Raw genomic sequence first — 16,908 nt, forward strand, 5'->3', positions numbered from 1 at the left:
CCTATTGGAAAAGTTTTTAACTAAAGTAATCCATTCTGAGAAAGTATATTTTGATACCTTTTGGTTCTAAAATAAAACCACTATATCTTTTGATACAAAACAATTGGTCTAGAGTTCAGTTATTGAGTGTGTGTGAGACCATTTGTTGATAGTGTGTACAACAAATGCTTTACACTGTCCTCCGATACTGCCTTACTGCTCGACCAAGCTACCACTTTAGAGAGTACGGTTATATCTAACTTTAGCCTCTGCCAAACCTCTGGAGACTGAGGACGCTATACACACTGTACCTTACTTTGGTCCAGAATATATAGAGCCACTTTCCTACACTACCATACTACGTCTGTGCCATATAAGTTGCTTTACTAACTTAGTCATGGAGGAGTACACATAAAAGTAGTCTCTTTGAGTCATCCCCCTCGATGACTTTTGCGACGCGGAGGATGCGTCCATCCGCCAGCCAGTTTCAGCTTCCATGGGGCCTTTTGAGCATCGCATAATGGAATATGGATATACTTAACAGACCCAGCGCCCTCAGAAGCGCAAAAGCACCTCAGGCATGGACCTGGGAAGCGTTGACTACCTAAAGATGGCGTTTCTGGCCAGACAAGAGGGGAGGGGGATGAAGGGAGGGGGATGAAGGGAGGGGGATGAAGGGAGGGGGATGAGGGATGAGGGGGATGAGGGATGAGGGGGATGAGGGATAGGGGGGATGAGGGATAGGGGGGATGAGGGGAGGGGGGATGAGGGGAGGGGGGATGAGGGGAGGGGGGATCAGGGGAGGGGGGATCAGGGGAGGGGGGATCAGGGGAGGGGGGATCAGGGGAGGGGGGATCAGGGGAGGGGGGATCAGGGGAGGGGGGATCAGGGGAGGGGGGATCAGGGGAGGGGGGATCAGGGGAGGGGGGATCAGGGGAGGGCGATCAGGGGAGGGCGATCAGGGGAGGGCGATCAGGGGAGGGCGATCAGGGGAGGGCGATCAGGGGAGGGCGATCAGGGGAGGGCGATCAGGGGAGGGCGATCAGGGGAGGGCGGGATCAGGGGAGGGCGGGATCAGGGGAGGGCGGGATCAGGGGAGGGCGGGATCAGGGGAGGGCGGGATCAGGGGAGGGCGCGATCAGGGGAGGGGGCGATCAGGGGAGGGGGCGATCAGGGGAGGGGGCGATCAGGGGAGGGGGCGATCAGGGGAGGGGGCGATCAGGGGAGGGCGATCAGGGGAGGGCGATCAGGGGAGGGCGATCAGGGGAGGGCGATCAGGGGAGGGCGATCAGGGGAGGGCGATCAGGGGAGGGCGATCAGGGGAGGGCGATCAGGGGAGGGCGATCAGGGGAGGGCGATCAGGGGAGGGCGATCAGGGGAGGGCGATCAGGGGAGGGCGATCAGGGGAGGGCGATCAGGGGAGGGGAATCAGGGGAGGGGAATCAGGGGAGGGGAATCAGGGGAGGGGAATCAGGGGAGGGGAATCAGGGGAGGGGAATCAGGGGAGGGTAATCAGGGGAGGGTAATCAGGGGAGGGGAATCAGGGGAGGGGAATCAGGGGAGGGGAATCAGGGGAGGGGAATCAGGGGAGGGGAATCAGGGGAGGGGAATCAGGGGAGGGGAATCAGGGGAGGGGAATCAGGGGAGGGGAATCAGGGGAGGGGAATCAGGGGAGGGGAATCAGGGGTAAGGGAGGGGTCACAGACTACTCTCTCGGAGGTTCCAGAGACCTCTAGTTTTCATGAGGAGGAAGAGGAGGACTCTGTAGAAGAGTATGCTGACGAGGTGGGCCCCTCCAGACCTTGGCACCCTGTAGAGTCCTCAGGCACCGATATAGCCAACGGATCAGGAGGAACACGGACATGCTAGTCCCTGAAGACCTAGTGCACCCCAGGTCCTCAGAATGGATCCCCTCCTCGAAAGTTTCAATGCTCGTAGCGGGACGCTTGTGCAAGCCACTCGAAAAGGTGGTAAGAGCTTGCCTTAGAGCAGAGTGCCCGCGCCCAGGCCTCCCGGGCAAAGTGGCACTGACCCCAGAAGTGGACCCTAGGATGGACACCTTTCTCCAGAAATGTATTTGTGACCCTAAAAAGGGCACTGAACGGTCCTGGAAATTGTGTCAAGATAAATTATTAGACATCGCATTCCCATCACAAAAGTCCTTCAGCTGGCCAAGAAAGCCAAACGATCAAGCACCTCTCTTTCCCCGCAAAGAATGTCAAATTCGGCCCAGCATGCAATTGTCTTCTTGGGCAATCCTATTTGTGCCCTTTCTACTAAAACGAGACACTCATTCCTCCTAAAGGTCGATCCAAAACTGGGAGAACTCGCCTCTTCAGAAGCAGGGGCGGTGGCGCAAGGCGGCCTCTTTGGAGAGCCATTCATAAAAGGAGCTGACTAAAGTTTGTCGCCTTGTTTACATAGTTGGATAAGGCACAATCCTCTATAAAAAAAAGGTTTTCAACCCTACAGTTTTTGTTGGGGACGGCCGTGGCAGAGGGCGTTCGACCAGCTGCTTCTTAACTCAAGGCCCTCAACGAGGGAGGCAGACAAGTTTTCGGCGGCCATTTTCGGTGGCCATCTTTGTAAGCGCACTAGTGCTTGGGGAAAACTACTACACTTCCGGGTACACCCGGAACAGTGACTCGACTGATGCCGGTCATTTTCGCGGCAATTCAAAACAAATACCGAAGCTCCAGACACCCCAAAGCATCCCACGGAGCAGCACAGGGGTGGAATGAGGAGAATACTTTTCGCGGTTAAGTGAGTATGAGTACGGCCAGAAGTCTAATATATGGCCAACATGAGACGTCCAAAGACTGATTTTAGAACGCTTGTTCTTCACGTTTGTTCCCCACAGTGACCGTATGGACAATCCTCTGATGCTGGCTCATGGGCCACGATAAGTTTAGATAAATGTATGTATATTTGATTTCCGTTTTTTCCTTATTTAGGTTGCACAAATCGTAAACTTGACCAAATGTGTTTCTCTTTCTACCACCAACTCTGTTTATAATATACAGTTTGTGGGATCGCAACCCCCACGCATAGATCGGGTGTTACAGATTCCCTTGAGAAACTTTCATGACCACCAGTGGCAGCACCATGACTTGGCTACCACAATCTATACCGTTTATTTAGTCTTTTGTTCCTAAGAAGTGAGAGTGACTCGTGTGTGTGAGAAATGCTTGGATGCAAATTACGATGAGTAACATGATAAATATATCAAATAACGACGAATTTCACCATATTAAATATGTGGTTTGTACCAAACGGCAAATCCACAGTTAGAAAGAAAAAAAAGACTATGAAAAAAATAGATCACTTTTTTCCACAGGTCACAATTGAGAACCACATGACTGTATTTTGTCAATTGGAAAGAATCTTGAGACTATTGTTTTTGAATCCATGTGTTTTTCCCATTTTTCTTTCATTTCCTTTTCTTCTAGAGACCAGACTGGGTCAACATTTTCTTTTTTGAGGGCCAACTCAAGCCCTGGTGCTAAATAGAATAGCCGATTTTTGCTATTCTATTGTAGGAAAATAGGTATACGACACTAAGTGAGTTACCTGAGTTCAGTAGGGATTAATATAGGTCTTGATGAGTAAAGCAGAAGGGGACTGCTTACGAAACATGTCGACCAAGTAGGGCGCATCATATAGCCCTACCACAACCCCTTTTTTAACATTTCCAGCAAGAGAAGCAAATAAATCATTTTTTCTACTAGGCAGGAAATCTTTAATTTTTGGTTTTTTGTTGCACACTTCAATCCCTACACCCCCTATCACTTACACATTTGTCACACCACACATAGCCTATCTTCAATAGTAAGTGTTTCCATGTAGTCCGTAGGTCGCAGCACGCCCCGCCCCGTAGAGGGATGGGAAGACCGCAATGATGAAGCATGACACTATGGGAATCAGTGTGTGAGGGGTATTTTAAAAACACATAGTGCTTGTTTATGTCATCCACAAAGACCAGCTCCACACTTGACTTCACATTGAACATTAAAAATAAATTTTATTTTTATTACACCCATTGATAGAATCCCATTGTTTAGTATCAAGTTCGGGAGATTGATTCTATCACTCCTACCTCTACTCTCCCTTATTTGTTTATTTAGGTACGGTACATCAACCATCTCGGGGAACGAAGTCCAAAGCCCTGGCAAATTTAGCCAAGGGTTTTTGGACGTTCTGCTTATGCCACAACATTCTCAGTGACAGCGGACTATCTCCCGGGGCTTTCAACGCGATAGCAGTCTGGTGCTCCAGGAGTTGGTCGGACATGAGCCTGTGGCAACTGCACCGCCCCCCCTCCCCCGCTGTTTCGGTGGCTCTAAGACACGTGGGCCCATTCTCGGTGGACCTCTTCACGTCCTGTCTGTATCACCACCTACCGTGTTTCTTCAGTTGGAAACCTTACCCGCTAGCGACCGCAACAGACGCTTTCCTCCAGGATTGGTCCAGGCTCTGATCACCCCATATTGGAAGTATCGAGTATGGTTTCCAGTTCTTCTGGAACTTTCTTCGGATTCTCCAATCCTACCCAGAGATCCCTTTCTCCTGACAGACCCCCAGGGCGGTCCACACACTCTAGTCCAGCAAGGGCAGATGGAGAGTCGCAGGCCTATCGATTGAGGCTCAGACACTACTGTGAGCAGCTTGGTCCGACAGCACTAACAAGCGCTATAAATCAGCAAGGATCAGATGGGTCGATTGGTGTGTTCGGAACAACCAGGATCCCATGTGATGCGAAGTGGTAGCCATTATGAACTTCTTGGCTTCATTGGCGGCCCAAGGCCTAGCGCAATGCACTATCAATTCCTACAGAACTGCGATTTTGGTGCAACATCTTCCGGTCCTGGGAGCCCCTGTTGGTGAATACCAGTTGGTTTGTAAATTGATGCGAGGGATCCACCTTTCGTTCCCACCGGAACCCCGGTATTCTTCCTTATGGGATGTTAATAAGGTGTTACGCCTGTTCCAATCTTGGCAACCCAATAAATATCTGTCTCGCAAAGAACTTTCAGCCAAACTGGCTTGATCTTGTGCTCTGTTTTTTGCTGTCGCGTGTCAGACATTAGAGCACTGGATATTTCAAGAAGAACTTTCACCCCTGAAGAGGTCACCTTTCATATAGTGCAGAGGACCAAGTAGGACTTCAGAATAGTGTCCTACTCAGCTTTTGATAAAACCCCAAAACTGTGCGTGGTCAGATGTCTCAAGGAATACGAGAATATGACGGAGGAAACTCGCCCACAAGGGGAGCGTCAGTTATTGATCTCCTTGCGTAAGCTTATCAAAGCGGTTTTGCCACCAACCATAGCCCGTTGGATCAGATGGGTGATTCAAAAAGCGGGTATAAATGTCTCACATTTTGGTGCACACTGTGAGGACTAATGGCCTCGAAAGCCTTCTCACTGGGTGCCAGGCTAGAGGATATTTTAAACAGCGCAGACTGGTCCTCAGACTCCATGTTTAAACAATTCTACTTTAAACCAGCCTTGGACATGGCATCATTGGTGGTGGATAAGCTTTGAACAAGCATAATCCTCACCTCCGCTCCAGACATAGAATGAAAAATGTCCTAGCAATCATGCCGGAAAGTTTCAATTAAGGACGCGGAAGCGAGGATTATTCCCACCCTAGGCTCAAGGAGACCTGTACCCACCCGGAAAGTGGAGTTAAAGGAGACTCATCAGGCGTGTTTTTCCCCCTTTGTTGGGTTAAGTATGTGCGTTTTGAGATGGTTTGATTCTAGGGGACATCCCCATGTATTTGATGCTACTGTTTGGATCTGGTTGTTTCTTGTAGAATGTTCTTGTACAGTATCTTGATGGCTCTGAGAGCCAGTCCCTGAGAATAGAGTCAATGTTTCACATTTGGCTTCTCCTAGGGTCTGAAGGTTCCAAGACAGACTGACAAGCTTCGGCATTATGACGGTCGCAGTCAAGAAAGAGGAAGTGTCTCATCAGCAGCACGCCCTCGGGAGCCATGAGGACTGCCTATTGGTGGACTGCAAATGACCTCGATGTTATATGGACTATGGAAATAGTAGTTTTTTATTGTTAAAGTTGAAGATGCTGGAGTGAGAAATAAATAAAAGGAGCATAATCCTCGCCTCCGCGTCCTTAGTAGAATTGAAACTTTCCGTCATGATTACTAGGAACTTTGTAATTCTCTTTGAAACAGTGGCTTGGTGGAGATAAGGCCCACTTCAAACTTCTTGCATTTCTTTTTGTACCTTGACTTACCGGATGAACTTGACTGCGAAGAAGACCTGTCACAGGAGCAGCTTCAAGACCAGGAACAAGTCCGCTTCCTCGACTTGGAGCGGGAAGTACAGGAGGATAGAGACTTCTTTCGGTGTTTGGCAACTTATGACTGCAGATCACAGTCTTGGATTGCCTTCAGGTGCTTGAGGGTATATGGTTTGCACATCTTTGAGTTGTGCCAAAACAGAGACAGGCCTTGTGCAGGTCCATCACCGACGTTTGCTTTGGACATCATTCCTTGGAATCTCATTTCCCATTTGAAAAGAAATCTGTGAACCAGTGAAAGGGAGCGGTGCTCCAGTATCCATGTGCGAAAGTGCAGAAAGAAAGAAACTTATGTCACCGCACAGGAGTGGTGCTTCTATGAATCTCTGCTTCATCACTTTGGGGGCCAGAACAAAGTAAGTATGGAGCACTGCTAAGAGTTTCCAGACCCAGTCTGGTGCCTGGAACATGTGAGGAATCTACAGTTGGAAGCACCCATCAGAAACATAAGTCACTGAGATCAAAATGGAGAACGCAGGGCGCAAGTGTACCCACGGTGCAATCAAATTAGGAAAACAAACCAATGACAAAATCATCTCATCATTCATTGCCATAGGACACAGATGGATTCGCAAAGCTGCAGGCTCTACAAATTCAACCATGTTCATATGTTAAACTAGTTGATCATTAACCAGTTGGGCTGCTCCAGGTTCAAAGTAACCCTAGTAATACAGTCCTGTTATTTGAACATGTACCAATCGTTGATTCAATGACAATATGAAACACCAGACTACAGGTGGCTTCAGTCTCACAGATTCTACCATATGCTTTCTTGCTTACAAGATAAAGTATCGACAGATCAGGCAGTGAGCTGAAACATGAAGTAAGGGCATTCAGTTAGAGGTTAAGTACTTTTAAGCATTTTAAAAGACGCATTTCTCGTAATGTATAAATGTGTGTGGGGGAGGGGTCGGTCTTTGCCTATTCTATTATATCCGTGGCAATGGTCCTGGCACCAGTCTGCTACCAAATGCATATAGCAATCTGTATAAATAATTACCTGTTTATATCCTGGATGTCAGACTGGCCACCTATATCTGAGAGAAAATGGATTTCTAAGAATTGTTGAGTTTATAGATGTAACCAATACCTAACGATCTGGAAACCTAGCAGTTTATCACTTTCACCACCAGAGGGTCTACTTAATTCAGTGCACTTGATGACACTTCATAAGGATTACAACTATCCACTGCAAATGTAATGAGTAGGCAGTGAAAAGACTTCACATGTTGAACATGGTATGACCAACCAGCTACATAACAGTGTGTGACTGAAGGCCCTTTGCCCATCTCTTACCTGCCAAAGCTCCATGCTGATAGCACTGTCAAGCTGGACCAGGCGCGTTTCAAGATGCATGGACTGACTCTCTGGGTTGTTCAGATTAATAGCCGTGCTCTGGTTGTGATGACGTTGGATCTGCCCCAAATGCATACGCAGATTATCACATAACTTGCGAAACTCTGCCTTACGGGTGTATAGCAAACAGAACCTGAAAGCTGCAAACAGGTAATATTTTTTAACTAGGGGGAAACATTTGAAGAACTGTGTCAAGGTTTTACTTTGCCTTAGAAGTCTCCTCCTTAGTTTTCATGAACAACCTCACCAAAAACAAAATACTTCCTCTCCCCACAACCCCGTCCACTTGCCCAAAAAAATGGTGCTGAAACTTAACTAACATTTCACTAGAAAAAATAAGCTTTGTAAATTTTAGGCATCCCCCTTCAAAAAGATAGCAGCTGGCCAAAATGTGTAATCTATGGAAATACCAAATTTCAGGTCCAAAAGCATCATCCCTCAAAAGAACTATTAACTGTGTCAATGCTTTTTGGTCTTGCATTTATAGTGAAGTAAGGAAAATGCTACTTAGCAGTATGCATTTGGCATGTAGAGCTGCAGAGTAGTACACTTAGCATTAGATCGCCACCTGATGTTGGGCTCGGATGATTGCATGTTGTTGTCTTGTTGGAAGAAGTCTTTGTAGTCACGAGATAGGTGACTCCTCCCTTGGACAATAGTGCGCATGGGCATCGGCTCCATCCTTAGATTGTTTTTCGCCATGATGGGAAATGATCGAGTTAGTAGAAGTAAAGAAAAGAGGTCATGGCGTATGCATCTAAGTAAGATAAAACTGGAACAAATACAGGTCCCAGGGAGGCGGGAGGGCATGTACTACTCTGCAACTCTACATGCCAAGAACAGATGCATACTGGTAAGTAGCATTTTCGGTTTGAGGCATATGAGCTGCAGATTGTACACTTAGCATCGATTGTGCAGCAGTGTCACACCTAGCGGTGGTCACCTGTATCTGTTGCAGTTGTTTGAAAAAGAGTTTTAAGGACAGCTTGGCCTACTGCAGCTTGCTGCTTGGCTTGCACATCAACACAGTAGTGTTTAGTGAAGGTGTGTGTTGTAGACCATGTTGCTGCTTTGCATATGTCCTCTAGGGGGATGTTTACTACGAAAGCCATAGAGGCTCCTAGTTTGTGTGTCGAGTGCGCTCTAGGAGGAACTGTTAATGTACGTTTTGCTTTTTGATAGCATATTTGCATACATTTTACAATCCACCTTGCAATTCCACCTTTAGAGATGGGGTTGCCTTTGTGCGGTGGAGAGAAAGACACAAACAGTGGTTTTGTTTTTCTAAAAGACTTAGTTCTATCTCTATAGTAGAGAAGAGCTATTTTAACATCTAATGTGTGTAGAGCCCTTTCTGCCACACAGTCTGGGTTTTGGGAAAACACAGGTAACTCGACAGATTGGTTTAAAAGAAAAGGAGTTATGACTTTTGGAAGGAATTTTGGATTAGTTCGTAAGACCACTTTGTTACGATGTAGTTGTAAAAAGGGTTCTTGTATTGTAAATGCTTGTATCTCACTTACTCTTCTAAGGGAGGCAATAGCAATAAGGAAAGCTGTTTTCCATGTAAGGAATTGCAGTTCACATTTATGTAAAGGCTCGCAAGGGGGTCCCATGAGTCTTGTAAGAACAACGTTTAGGTTCCATACTGGAGAAGGTGGCAACCCGGGAGGAATGATTCTCTTTAATCCTTCCATAAATGTTTTAATTCAGGCACTCTGAAAAGAGACAAATGTCTATTTTGTAAATATGCTGCAATTGCTGCAAGATGTAAGCGTATGGATGAATATGCCAAGTTACACATTTGTAAATGTAAAAGGTAACAAATTATATTCTGGATGGAAGCATCCAGGGGATCAATTTGGTTATTGTTGCAGTAAATGGCAAACCTCTTCCATTTAGCAGCATAGCAAGCTCTGATAGTAGGCCCCCTGGCCTCTTTAATAATGTTCATACAGTCTGGTGGTAGGTTAAGATAACCAAACTCTAAGACTTCAGGAGCCAGATCGCCAAATGCAGTTGATTTGGGTCTGGATGTCTGATGTCTCCATGGTTCTGTGTTAGCGGGGATGGAGTCAGTTGTAGCTTTTGGTGTGGAACTAGAGACAGTTCTAGTAGCGTGGTGAACCACGGTTGGCATTACCATGTGAGAGCTACTAGGATTAGTTTGAGAGACTGTTGTCTGAGCTTGCTTACTATTAGTGGTATTGGCGGAAAAGCGTACACAAATCTGCCTGACCAGTTCATCCATATTGCATTGCCCTTGGATTGCAGGTGTGGAAACCTGGCGGCGAAGGTTGGGCATTTTGTGTGGCAAACAGATCTATGTCTGGATGACCCCATTTGCGAAAGTATGGTTGAAGAACCTGTGGATGTAGTTCCCATTCGTGAATTTGTTGTGTCTGCCGACTCAAGAGATCTGCTATCTGATTGTGAACTCTTGGAAGGTGCTCTGCCAACAGATGTATGTTTTGTGGAATGGCCCATCTCCAAATGTCTTGTGCAAGCTGGGACAATGGTAGAGAGTGTGTCCCTCCTTGTTTTTGTATATAAAACATGGCTGTCAAGTTTTCCGTCCAGATCAAGACAGCTTTGTTCTGTACTTGTAATTGGAATGTTTTGAGTGCTAAGAATATTGCTAGCAGCTCTAGATGGTTGATATAGAACAATTGTTATTGACTGTCCCATTGTCCTTGAGTTGTATGATATAGGAGATGGGCTCCCCATCCTGTGAAGGATGAGTCTGCTGTGAGCACCAGTTGTGGAACAGGTTCGAGGAACGGCCGCCCTTTTGTCAAGTTTTTGGTGTTCCACCACTGCAGAGAGCGATGTGTGCGGCTGTCTACCAACACCAGGTCTGTTAGTTGACCTTGAGCCTGGTTCCACTGTTGTGCTAGACATCCCTGTAACGGACGCATTTGCAGCCTTGCATATGGCACTATGAAGATGCAAGATGCCATCATGCCTATTAGTCTCATGACCACTCTGGCTTGCAGAGAGTGTTGCTGTTGAATGACTGTGACCAAGGCTTGAATGCTCTGTATCCTTGCTGGACTGGAATACGCTAGAGCTGTAGACATGTTTATTGTAGCCCCTAAATACTGATGTATACGAGAGGGTTGCAGATGCGACTTGGTGTAAATGATTGAGAACCCTAAGTCGTGCAATGTTTGAATTGTCTGATGTGTGTGTTGAACACACTGGTTGAATGATTTTGCTTTTATGAGCCAGTCGTCCAGATAAGGGAAGACATGTATTTGTTGTCTTCTGAGATGTGCTGCTACTACTGCTAGGCACTTTGTGAACACTCGTGGTGCCGTTGTAACTCCGAATGGAAGGACCTTGAACTGATAATGTTGTCCTTCCAGTACAAACCTTAGATACTTTCTGTGAGCAGGATGTATAGGAATGTATAAATAGGCGTCCTTTAGGTCTAGTGTTGAGGAAATCGCCCTGTTGCAGCAGTGGGAGCACTTGTTGCAAAATGATCATATGAAAATGATCTGACTGAATGTAATGGTTGAGGTGCCTGAGGTTGAGAATTGGTCTTAGTGTCCCGTCCTTCTTGGGAATTAGAAAGTACAGCAAGTAAACCCCCGTTCCTTGTTCTTGTAAAGGAACTAATTGTATTGTCGTGTATCCTTCTTCATTTTTTCAAGTGCTGTGTCTACTTCAGGTCCAAACAATTGGTTTTGATTAAATGGTTGGTTTAAAATGGTAGTTTGGACTTCCTGTTTAAACCCTGAAATGCGTAGCCACGCATGTCTTCTAAGTACGACACTAGTATTTACAGCTCTAGATGCAGTATCTGCTACATCTAGTGCACACTTGATTGAGGCATTTGAGATAAGCTTGCCTTCCTGTATAAGATCATTTGCCTGTGTCCTATATTGGTCAGGTAGATGTTCCAGCAGTTTCTCTAGCTGGTCATAACGAGCCCTATCATACCGGGAAAGTAGGGCTTGTGTATTAGCTATACGCCATATGTTGGTAGCTTGCGCAGCTATTCTTTTGCCTGAGGCATCTATTACCTTGGATTCTTTGTCAGGTGGGGGTGCTTCAACTGAAGTTTGTGTGTTTGCTCTCTTCCTAGCATTTGATACAACTAATGAGTCTAATGGTAGTTGTCCCTTAATGTAGGTAGGATCTGTAGGTGCACGCCTATATTTTTTCTCAATTCTAGGGTTTAAAATCCTAGTACGTACAGGGTCTTTAAAAACTTCTGTAGAATGTTTGATGACGCCTTTGATCATGGGAAGAATTTGAACAGATCTTTGCGATTGTTCTAATGTGTCTAACAGAAAATCCTTCTCTGCCTCATCAGAATGCATAGTGACCTTATGGTACATGGCAGCTCTGTTCAATAGGTGCCCAAAGCCAATGTTATCTTCTGGGGGAGAAGGTTTTGATGGGTATGACTGTGGGTCAGGAATGTCTGGTATATCCTGTGGGTTTGGGTACTCCCAGTCTGTATCATGTGTAGTGTATAGGAAAGGTTAATCTGTGTCTATCCCTCCTCCTAAACTATACTCATCATTTTGAGGTGAGTGTGGAGGTAACAGATGAGAATGAGAAGGAGACATTTGTGGTGAAATGTTAAGAGGAGCAGGAGATGAAGGAGAAGGAAGCATTGGTGAAGTAGGGTGCATAGGGGATGTGGCAGAGTCCTTCTTAGTAGGAACACCAGGTGTGGGTGCGTCATCTGCCTTCCTCTTCTTGTGTGGTGTAGTGGACACGTGACCTGTCTTTGGGTCAATGTACATCTTCTTTTGGAGAGGATCTGGCTGGAAGAGATCTTCTCCTTGAGAAACCTTTGTCGGCGTCGATTTTTTCAGTACCGGACGAGGTTGCTGCTTGTCTTTAGCTTTAGGAGTGGTTACAGTGTCCTTTGGCGTAATTTTCGGCACCAAAGGTGTTTTCGGCGTGATAGGCTGTTTCGAGGGCTTTGGCGCATCGGAAGCAGGCCTTCTCGGTTTCGGCATCGAAGACGATGTCTTCGGAGTGGAAGCTGGTCTCGTCGGCTTCGAGGAGTCGGACGCTGGCTTCGTACCCTTTTCTTTAGAAGACGGTCCCTGAGCCGAGACTTCTTTCGGTTTCAGTGCCAAGGAAGCTGGTGGGATCGGCACGTGCAGCTTGCTCGGAATCGAGCTACCGGAAGGCTTAGTTATTTTCTTCGAAGCCGGGCTAGATGGCGGGGCTGTTGAAGTGGATAATCGGTCGCGACTGGGCCCCGGAGGCGGAGTGTTGACCTTTGCTTTCGATCTGGGTGATGTGTGTGGTGCAGAGGCAGTAGTACTCACGTGCTGACCTGATGGTATGGAGTCATCTGAGTCGTCTGCCTCTGATACAATCTGGAGATCGGAATCTTCTTCGGGAACGAGCGGCACCTCCTCGTCGGAGATATCCACCGGTTCCGAAGCTGATCTCTGCATGTCGGGTCAACGGGCCCTCCGATCTCGGATGGTTTTCTTGGATCGAAAGGACGCACAGGCTGTACAGCTGGATTCGTCGTGTTCTGGCGATAAGCACAGGTTACAGACCTCGTGGTGGTCACTGTGTGGAAACTTTGCTCCACACCCGGGGCATTTCTTGAATGGTGTCGTTTCCATGTGGTGTAGGCCTCACGGCGTGGATAGGCCAAACAGCCCGCGTCGACGACCGGAATCGAGCTGGAGTCGAAACGATGTTAGTCGATATCAAGAGTAGAGTTTTGGGACTTTTTTTGCGCTTCGAAGTGCTTGAAAAGTCTATTTCTAGCCGGAGCAGAAAACTTTCATCCGAACCCAGTGGCGGAAAAAAACAATCTAAGGATGGAGCCGATGCCAATGTGCACTATTGTCCAAGGGAGGAGTCACCTATCTCATGACTACAAAGACTTCTTCCAAGAAGACAACATGCAATCATCTGAGCCCAACACCAGGTGGCGATCTAATGCTAAGTGTACAATCTGCAGCTCATATGCCTCGAACATACCACTTCGGGTTATTTACATTCCCTCCTATAAATTTCCACTACAGGACATAAAATGTGTAACACTGCTCAACTGCGGAGGTCATAGAACTTAAATTCTGTACATCTTCCTTCCTCTGTCTTTCACTGGTGAAACAAACCATTACTCTTAGGACAGTGCTCCAACATACAATGGAACATCCACCCATCAAAATTATGAATAAAGAATTAAGTACTAAACAAAAGGCAAAGCAATGCTTGATACCTCCAACTAATAGAAAAGCATTTTTCAGCCCAAAGATAAATTCTAAAGGCACAGCTTCTGAACAATTAGCACAAGGAAAACATAACAATATAAGTGAGCAACATCACCAAAGCAGTTAAAACTGCATAGTTTTGCAATCTTGAATTTACCTTGCTGTGCGATGTCATGATACAAGCGCTCGACTTTGGAGTTGTTTCGGAGAAGGTCCAAACACTGTCTGTAGGATTCCCACAGAAACTTCACCCAAGGAGTAAGGAGTAGTCTATCCGTACGGTCTTGGGTATCCTCTCCACTCACAGCACTCAGGAGAACACTTGGGAGAAAAAACACACATTGCCCCTCAGAAGTCGTTAACTTCCAACACTCAATCATTACTTTGAGCACAGTACTCTGGCTACATTTTCAGTGTTGGTATTTTGTTTTAGTTGACGGGACATTGCTTACATATCTCACATATGGTGTGTAATGTTTATTCAATCAAATCTCTCTCCTTAACACCAAGTAAATTACTGGCAGATTTATACAGCAAACCACCATCGTACCTAATGGCTTCTCTTAAGCAATCAATATAAAATACACTACAAGACCCACCTGTACAGACTCTGCTATGAAAAACCAATTACTTCGTATGACTACATACTCCAACATCTTACTTGCATCTTTAGACTTTGGCAGAAAACTCCTTAGCCAACACAGCTATATAGACTCGATTTGGACTGTCAAAGTAATACCTCTTAGTGCTAGAGACACACAATGAAATTAGAACCCATGATGTAAAGAACCCAAGGATGTCGTGCCAGAGGGTTTAATGAAGGGCAAAAGGCAGCAAATCCTACCTTGTGTCATCATTAAAAAGTAAAGGCATCAAAACCTATTTTGTCCTTCGTTAGGGCCCTTAAGAAACAACCTGGAATGTTCTATCATATTTCACATTGCACCGCACAAAAAGTGCTACTATAGAGCAGTATTTTGGTCAATCAATTTCAGACTGAACAGAAAGCACTGGATCTATTAAAATTACGCTTTACTGATCTCAGAGCCTTGAGCAAAAAATAACTAGCTCACCTCAGAAACAACGGTCTGTGTGACAGAAAATACATACACAGTTAGCAGATATGCAAAAGAGCTCATCTTGAAGTCAATATTTGATTATACATAGGTGAACTGGAAAGCTTAAAAAAAGGATGGGGAATCCCCAACAGCTTTTCTAAGTCAAAACAGGTTAGAAGCGCTCCGAAATAGTCCAAAAAAGAATTACCAAACATTAATTATCAAAACAACTGCACATCTCAATGGAATTCATGAAGTTACTTGAGCTGTAAGCCATTTATTGTGCTTCATTATCAAAATGTAGTCTGTTTAAAAGCACTGTCCATTGAAGAAGAAAAGGAACATCTGGTTCAGCGAGAAATTAATTGCAGAGGATGAAACATTGTTATGTTGGTCATGCCAGACTGTCTCAAAATCGGCCAAGTCACGCGATTACTAAAAAAAAAAAAAAAAACGGGAAAATCCTGGAAAGATGTGTTCTCCTGCAACTTACCCAACACATTGATAGTAACAACCTTGTAGACCCTCACAAATTGGGCTTCAGAAAAAGTTGCAGCACAGAGTCAGCTATCCTGAATGTCATAGAGGTCTACAAATCAATAGACACTGGCCGATGCTGTCTACGAGAAAGGGCCAGGGCAGAAGAGGTGGTCTTGCAATTGTTTACCTCCTATTTGCAGAACCGCACCCAAAGAATAAACATTTAAAAATGCACGTCTGACCTACTCCCCACAAGCAGGGGTGTCCCTCAAGGATCAGTTCTCTCCCCATCACTGTTCAACATCTACATGGAGCCCCTCACCAACATACTCAAAAAAGCCAACATCCCCTTCCACCTATAGGAGCACGATACCCAGATCTACCTAGGAACTTCCTCCACTGGTGACATTCAGAGACTAAACGTCACTAAGAGAAGACAAATACTGGCTATCCCTTAACCACCGGAAACTCAACCAAGATAAGATGGAAATCCTGCTCATATCCAACAAAGAGCAGACTCCCCAAATCACAGAATGGCTCAAAACCATTGATGCTCTCAACTGCAGTCTCACCCTGGCCGACTCAGTAAAATCACTGGGAATCACTCTGGACGCAAACTTAGACATGGTCAAACACATCAAGAACACCGCAAAAAGTGCTTTCTTCAATCTAAAACTACTCAACAAAATTAAACCCTTCATCCCTCCCAATGACCTCAAACAGGCTACTCTATCCCTGGTGTTGTCCAGATTGGATTATGGGAATGTAACCCACACAGGTGCACCAAATTCCCACTTAACTCCCCACAGATCACCTCTAAATGCAGCAGCCAGGATGGTCACTGGATTAAAGAAATAAGAACATATTTATCCCGCTCTCAGAGAGCTAAAACAGCTCCCAATCGAAATGCGTGCCAACTTCAGAACTGCTCGTCTCACACACAAATATCTGCAAACTGGTAAACCTGCCCTCCAGACTCAATATGGCAGGTCAGACAATGAACCTCAGGAGTACTAACACTCTACTTCTCATTCCTCCGAAAACTTGAACACAAAAAACTTTATCAAGCTCCTTCTCTGGAAATGTGCCCAAAATTTGGAACACCATCCCAGTCCATATCATGACCAACGCCTCCTTTTTAAATTCAAGAGCCAGGTCAAAGACCTCTTCCTCAACCGAACTTTTCCGAATGGATAGCTGCCGCTTAACGCAGAACCTTGCACACTGCAGTATGTAGTCACATTGATAAGGCTTCCATATCACCTACCTCTTGTCTCGCCCTTTGTCCCCCCTCCCTGAACTTGATTCATCACAAACAGATATGTTTATTAATGTTCTTTGTTTTCGATTGCTTCATGATAAATGTTGTAAAGGGCTCGGATACCGTCGGGTTTGGCTAGCGCTATATAAAACTCTTAAATAAATAAATGTTAATTGAGGAAGCCAGTAATGGAACTTAATTCAGAAAAAAACATTCAATAACCAAATCAGTAGACAACATTTCCG

General features: G+C 45.7%; 1 protein-coding gene across 4 annotated transcripts in view; it reads right to left on the bottom strand.

The window, feature by feature from the left end:
• EIF3A (eukaryotic translation initiation factor 3 subunit A) overlaps nucleotides 1-16,908 on the bottom strand; it is a 1,009,075-nt gene that overhangs the window by 930,166 nt on the left and 62,001 nt on the right. For all 4 annotated transcript variants that reach the window (XM_078643910.1, XM_078643908.1, XM_078643907.1 and 1 more), the window contains exons 4-5: nucleotides 14,022-14,185; nucleotides 7,599-7,798 (exon numbers count right to left, since the gene is read on the bottom strand). In XM_078643910.1, coding sequence (XP_078500036.1) covers nucleotides 7,599-7,798; nucleotides 14,022-14,185 — 364 coding nt within the window. The remainder of the gene's footprint in view (nucleotides 1-7,598; nucleotides 7,799-14,021; nucleotides 14,186-16,908) is intronic.

The sequence above is a fragment of the Lissotriton helveticus genome, chromosome 5_1 (genome assembly GCF_964261635.1).
Source record: "Lissotriton helveticus chromosome 5_1, aLisHel1.1, whole genome shotgun sequence".
In the NCBI taxonomy this organism is placed as follows: Eukaryota; Metazoa; Chordata; class Amphibia; order Caudata; family Salamandridae; genus Lissotriton; species Lissotriton helveticus.